Consider the following 6,451-nt stretch of genomic DNA (forward strand, 5'->3'; position numbering starts at 1 on the left):
AGTATTTAAACCCTGTGTGTTCCTCAGTTCCTTGCTCAGTGTTTGTAAGTTAGCACCCAGCCCCAGCCCAAGCCTTGTGTTATATGGATATTTCTCTGGTGGGATTTTTACCACTTTGTGGAGTTTCTTTGTTTTTTGGAGGTTTTCCTCTTTGTGCCTCTTGGCTTTATTTTTGGACATTGTGGATTTAGTTTCTTTGCCTGAGGATTTTGTTCTTTATTAAACCACCATCTCTAGTACTGCTGTGTCTGCCTCATCTTCTGGGTTCTGACAATTATTAGTGACTGTTTCTCGCACCGGGTCGTGACAGTTAATATCAGTACCTACAGGGTTAGAAACAGTCAGATATCATGGTTAATACAAATAACTACAGGGTTAAAAACAGTCAGATATCATGGTTAATACAAATAACTACAGGGTTAAATACAGTCAGATATCATGGTTAATACCAGTACCTACAGGGTTAGAAACAGTCAGATATCACAGTTAGAACATCACAATCCTAAATATAATACAAAAATGTTTCAGCTCAAATTCAATTTTGTTGACTTCTGCCATCAATGTCAATAACCTATATAGATAAAGATGGAATGAACTGAATATTGGATCCTTATTGTCACAGTAGTTATATTCTCTTACTCTGTGGTCAGTATTGTTCCATCCACCCATTTCCAGGTCCCCCCTCTCTCTCTGTCAGTCAGACCAATCCAGACTCTCTTGTTGAGATTGAAGAGAAACTCCTGTTGTTGAGAAAGATAAATATATATACATGGAGCTCCAAAGGTATTGACACATTTTTGGTTGTTTTGGCTCTGTACTCCAGCAAATGATAAAATGACTATGAGGTTAAAGTGCAGGCTGACAGCTTTCAGTATTTTCATCCACATCAGGTGAACCATTTAGAAATGACAGCCCTTTGTTTACATAGTCCCCCATTTTAGTGGACCAAAAGTATTGTGACAAATTCAATTATATGTGTATTAAAGTAGTCAAAGTTTAGTATTTGGTCCATATTCTTAGCACGCAATGACCACATCAAGCGTCTGACTCTACAAACTTGTTGGATGCATTTGCTGTTTGTTTTGGTTGTGTTTCAGAATATTTCGTGACTAATTGAAATTAATGGTAAATAATGTATTGTGTCATTCTGGAGTCACTTTTATTGTAAATAAGAGTAGAATATGTTTCTAAACACTTAATGATTACGGAAAGTGCTGAATGAACTGTGAATAATGATGAGTGAGAAAGGTAAAGATGAACAAATATCACACCCCCAAGACACGCTAACCTCTCCTGTTATTGTAATGGTGAGAGGTTAGCGAATCTTGGGGGTGTGATATATGTGAGTCTGTAACTTAAGTAGACATGTGAATTTGACCCAATAAAATGGGGGGACTAGGTTAAAAAAGTACTTTTATTTCTAAACGGTTCACCCGATATTTGTTGAAATTACCCTAAAATGAAAGCTGTCAGTCTGCACTTTAACCTCATAGTCATTGTATCACTTCAAATCCAAACTGCTGGAGTACAGAGCCAAAACAACAAAACATTTGTCACCGTCCCAATACCGTCTACACCCCCCCCCCCCCCTCTCTCTCTCTCTCTCTCTCTCTCTCTCTCTCTCTCTCTCTCACCTGTTCCTCTCTGCTGTTTATTATCACCAGGTGTGCTCCTCTCTTCAGACAGTCCTGTCTGCTCTCCTCCCAGGTTTTCTCCTCAGTAGAGAGGAAGTAACAACTGCAGTCAAACTTCCTCCATCCATTAAAACAGGGTTTCTCTGTTTGATGACACAACACAACACTGATACAATATGATACAAAACAATAAACATCACATTTTATTTTCCATGATTCACTGGACTAGATCTCAATGAACAAATTGACTTTATAATAAAGGAAAATATGATAACCAGCTCACTGACCACAAAGCAAATTCTGAAGCCTGTCTCTCTCTTCAGTCCGGTTGTATCTGGTCTGTAGCTGGTCTCTCTCTTTGGTCAGGTTGTTGTATCTGGTATGTAGCTGGTCTCTCTCTTTAGTCAGGGTGTTGTATCTGGTCTGTAGCTGGTCTCTCTCTTCAGCAAGGTTGTTGTATCTGGTCTGTAGCTGGTCTCTCTCTACAGTCAGGTTGTTGTATCTGGTATGTAGCTGGTCTCTCTCTGCATCTGAATTGGTTTTATAAAGAGAAAAATGCTTCTCTTCAGTCTTTGATGCATCTGTTATCTGGAAAGGATTGATACATAATAGTGCATTCGGAAAGTATTTAGACTCCTTCACTATTTTAGAAATCTACACACAATATCCCATAATGAAAAAGCAGTTTTTGCTTTTTTATAAATTTTAGCATATTTATAAAAAATCTAAAACGGAAATATCACATTTACATAAGGGTTGTTGTTCTGTTGGAAGGTGAACCTTCACCCCAGTCTGAGGTCCTGGGCACTCTCTGGAGCAGGTTTTTTCATCAATGATCTCTCTGTACTTTTCTCCGTTCATCTTTCCCTCGATCCTGACTAGTCTCCCAGTCCCTGCTGCTGAAAAACATCCCCACAGCATGATGCTGCCACCACCATGCTTCACCGTTGGGATGGTGCCTGGTATCCTCCAGACGTGACACTTGGCATTCAGGTCAAGGAGTTCAATCTTGGTTTCATCAGACCAGAGAATCTTGTTTCTCATGATCTGAGCATCCTTTAGGTGCCTTTTGGCAAACTCCAAGTGGGCTGTCATGTGCCTTTTACTGTGGAGTGGCGTCCGTCTGGCCACTCTACCATAAAGGCCTGGTTGGTGGAGTGCTGCAGAGAAGGTTGTCCTTCAGGAAGGTTATCCCATCTCCACAGAGGAACTCTGGAGTTCTGTCAGAGTGACCATCGGGTTCTTGGTCACCTCCATGACCAAGGCCCTTCTCCCCCTATTGCTAAGTTTGGACGGGCTGCCAGCTCTAGGAAGAGTCTTGGTGGTTCCAAACTTCTTCCATTTAAGAATGATGGAGGCCACTTTGTTCTTGGGGACCTTCAATGCTGTAGAAATCTTTTTGGTACACTTCCCCAGATCTTTGCCTCGACACAATCCTGTCTCGGAGCTCAGCGGACAATTCCTTCGACCTCAAGGAACTTAGTTACACAGATAACAACACTCCCCACTGGTTGAAATAACGTTGTTTCGACATCATTTCAATGAAATGATATTGAACCAACGTGGAATAGACATTGAATTGACATCTGTACCCAGTGGGTTATCTGCATTTGGGACCTTGTTGTGAAAGTCTGATATAGTGTAATGATTAGATAACAATACACTCACAGACTAGTCTCAGGGAGATGTTGAGAGTGACTTGTAGAACACACAGCATCCCAAAGCTCACAGCACCCATCCTGTAGAGTCTTCTCCCTGAATCCTCAGGTCCTGAGGAGATACACACTGATGTGAGAACACACATACACTCACGTATTCAAGCAAGCAAGCACGTACACACACATTCCCCCACACACGCAAGCACACACAAACGGGCACACACTTGAGGGTGTGACATAATCAGCAACGAGAGGACTGTTTCTCACAGCTGCTTTAGAGGAAGTTACTGTATCAGTATAACATGTTAGAAGCACATCATTACATTAAAGGGTGAATCTGCAGTTGCTACATCAATATTTTATATATACCCATAGATTCTTAATGATTATAATTTATAAATGCCTCATGAGCTTAGTTCAACTGTCATGAAAAGCTGATGTTTTTTTTTTACTCCATTGTAATTGTAAACAAACACTGTATAGCCTCAAAACATGTTTAAAACAACCATTTTGAACTCATGGATGGTCAGTCCCACTCGTGGCATTCTCTCAACCAGCTTCATGACATAGTCACCTAGAATGCATTTCAATTAACAAGTGTGCCTTCTTAAAAGTTAATTTGTGGAATTTCTTTCCTTCTTAATGCGTTTGAGCCAATCAGTTTTGTTGTGACAAGGTCCCAAAAGGTGGAGAAAGAATATCTTGTACATGAAAACAAAGAGCCCTTCAAACATTAACTTTTAAGAAGGCACACCTGTTAATTGAAATGCATTCCAGGTGACTACCTCATGAAGCTGGTTGAGAGAATGCCAAGCGTTTGCAAAGTTGTCATCAAGGCAAAGGGTGGCTATTTGAAGAACCTCAAATATAAAATATATTTTGATTTGTTTAACACTTTTTTGGATACTACATGATTCCATATGTGTTATTTAATAGTTTTGATGTCTTAACTTTTATTCTACAATGTAAAAAATTGTAAAATAAAGAAAAACCCTTGAATTAGTAGGTGTGTCTAAACTTTCGACTGGTACTGTACATATTTTTAAAGGTAAAATCCTATTTAAAAAATGTTTCCACTAAGACTTGCTATCAGCATTTTTCAGTGCTTTTGTGTCAAGTGGTTGTGTTAGTCTTTGTCAATGTGTGTGTGTGTGATATAGTTGTTACCTGAGCGATGGGTCTCAGTCTTCACTCTCCTCGTTGCTCTGTTCTCATTTTCTTCAGTTACCTGGTTGTTGATGTAGTCATCCATCTGAACTGACTGTATGATTACCTTTCTAAATGACTCCTAATGGTAATATCTACTGTATGATTACCTTTCTAACTGACTCCTAATGGTAATATCTACTGTATGATTACCTTTCTAACTGACTCTGTATGGTTACCTTTCTAACTGACTCCTAATGGTAATATCTACTGTATGATTATCTTTCTAACTGACTCCTAATGGTAATATCTACTGTATGATTACCTTTCTAACTGACTCCTAATGGTAATATCTACTGTATGATTACCTTTCTAACTGACTCCTAATGGTAATATCTACTGTATGATTACCTTTCTAACTGACTCCTAATGGTAATATCTACTGTATGATTACCTTTCTAACTGACTCCTAATGGTAATATCTATTGTATGATTACCTTTCTAACTGACTCCTAATGGTAATATCTACTGTATGATTACCTTCCTAACTGACTCCTAATGTTAATATCTACTGTATGATTACCTTTCTAACTGACTCCTAATGGTAATATCTACTGTATGATTACTTTTTTAACTGATTCCTAATGGTAATATCTACTGTATGATTACCTTTCTAACTGACTCCTAATGGTAATATCTACTGTATGATTACCTTTCTAACTGACTCCTAATGGTAATATCTACTGTATGATTCTAACTGTACTGACAAGTAGTTGAGAAGTTGGTCTAATGTGCTTCTCCACCAGGTACCTTTTATCTCTGTCTGGGGTCCACTACAGTTGATAGAATGTTTTAAGGGTCCAATCAACTTGTAGCAGGAAGTTATACTCTGTAAGGTTATACTGTTAGTGGCATCGTTCATAAGGAAGTCATGTGATGGCTTGCACTCAATGGCCATATAGGCATCAGTGTGAAGAGTTATTGAGAAGTGTGTGTGGGAAATGTGAGTATTAATAATTTACCTGATTCATAAGTCTCTCTCTCTCTCTCTCTCTCTCTCTCTCTCTCTCTCTCTCTCTCTCTCTCTCTCTCTCTCTCTCTCTCTCTCAATTCAATTTCAATTCAATTCAATTTAAGGGCTTTATTGGCATGGGAAACGTGTGTTAACATTGCCAAAGCAAGTGAAGTAGATAGTAAACAAAAGTGAAATAAACAATAAATATTAACAGTAAACATTACACTCAGAAGTTTCAAAAGAATAAAGACATTTCAAATGTCATATTATGTATATATACAGTGTTGTAACAATGTGCAAATAGTTAAAGTACAAATGGGAAAATAAATAAACATAAATATGGATTGTATTTACAATGGTGTTTGTTCTTCACTGGTTGCCCTTTTCTTGTGGCAACAGGTCACAAATCTTGCAGCTGTGATGGCACACTGTGGTTTTTCACCCAGTAGATAAGGGAGTTTATCAAAATTGGGTTTGTTTTCAAATTCTTTGTGGATCGCTGTAATCTGAGGGAAATATGTGTCTCTAATATGGTCATACATTTGGCAGGAGGTTAGGAAGTGCAGCTCAGTTTCCACCTCATTTTGTGGGCAGTGTGCACATAGCCTGTCTTCTCTTGAGAGCCAGGTCTGCCTACGGCGGCCTTTCTCAATAGCAAGGCTATGCTCACTGAGTCTGTACATAGTCAAAGCTTTCCTTAAGTTTGGGTCAGTCACAGTGGTCAGGTATTCTGCCACTGTGTACTCTCTGTTTAGGGCCAAATAGCATTCTAGTTTGCTCTGTTTTTTTGTTTGTTCTTTCCAATGTGTCAAGTAATTCTCTTTTTGTTTTCTCATGATTTGGTTGGGTCTAGTTGTGTTGTTGTTGTTGTTGTCCTGGGGCTGTGTGGGGTCTGTTTGTGTTTGTGAACAGAGCCCCAGGACAAGCTTACTTAGGGGACTCTTCTCCAAGTTCATCTCTCTGTAGGTGATGGCTTTGTTATGGAAGGTTTGGGAATC

At 39.0% G+C, this 6,451-nt stretch overlaps 1 protein-coding gene across 1 annotated transcript; it reads right to left on the bottom strand.

The window, feature by feature from the left end:
- Positions 1-1,634: 1,634 nt before the first annotated feature.
- Positions 1,635-4,591, bottom strand: LOC311119979 (uncharacterized protein; the record flags this gene model as incomplete). The annotated part of the gene is made up of 4 exons (XM_084194618.1): positions 4,460-4,591; positions 3,303-3,404; positions 1,922-2,164; positions 1,635-1,777 (listed from the first exon to the last, which is right to left on the bottom strand). Coding segments are annotated over exons 1-4 (573 nt in total), but the record flags the coding sequence as incomplete, so codon positions are not given.
- Between the last annotated feature and the right edge of the window lie 1,860 nt (positions 4,592-6,451).

The sequence above is a fragment of the Coregonus lavaretus genome, assembly GCF_964263955.1.
Source record: "Coregonus lavaretus genome assembly, contig: HAP1_SCAFFOLD_7342, whole genome shotgun sequence".
Lineage (NCBI taxonomy): Eukaryota > Metazoa > Chordata > Actinopteri > Salmoniformes > Salmonidae > Coregonus > Coregonus lavaretus.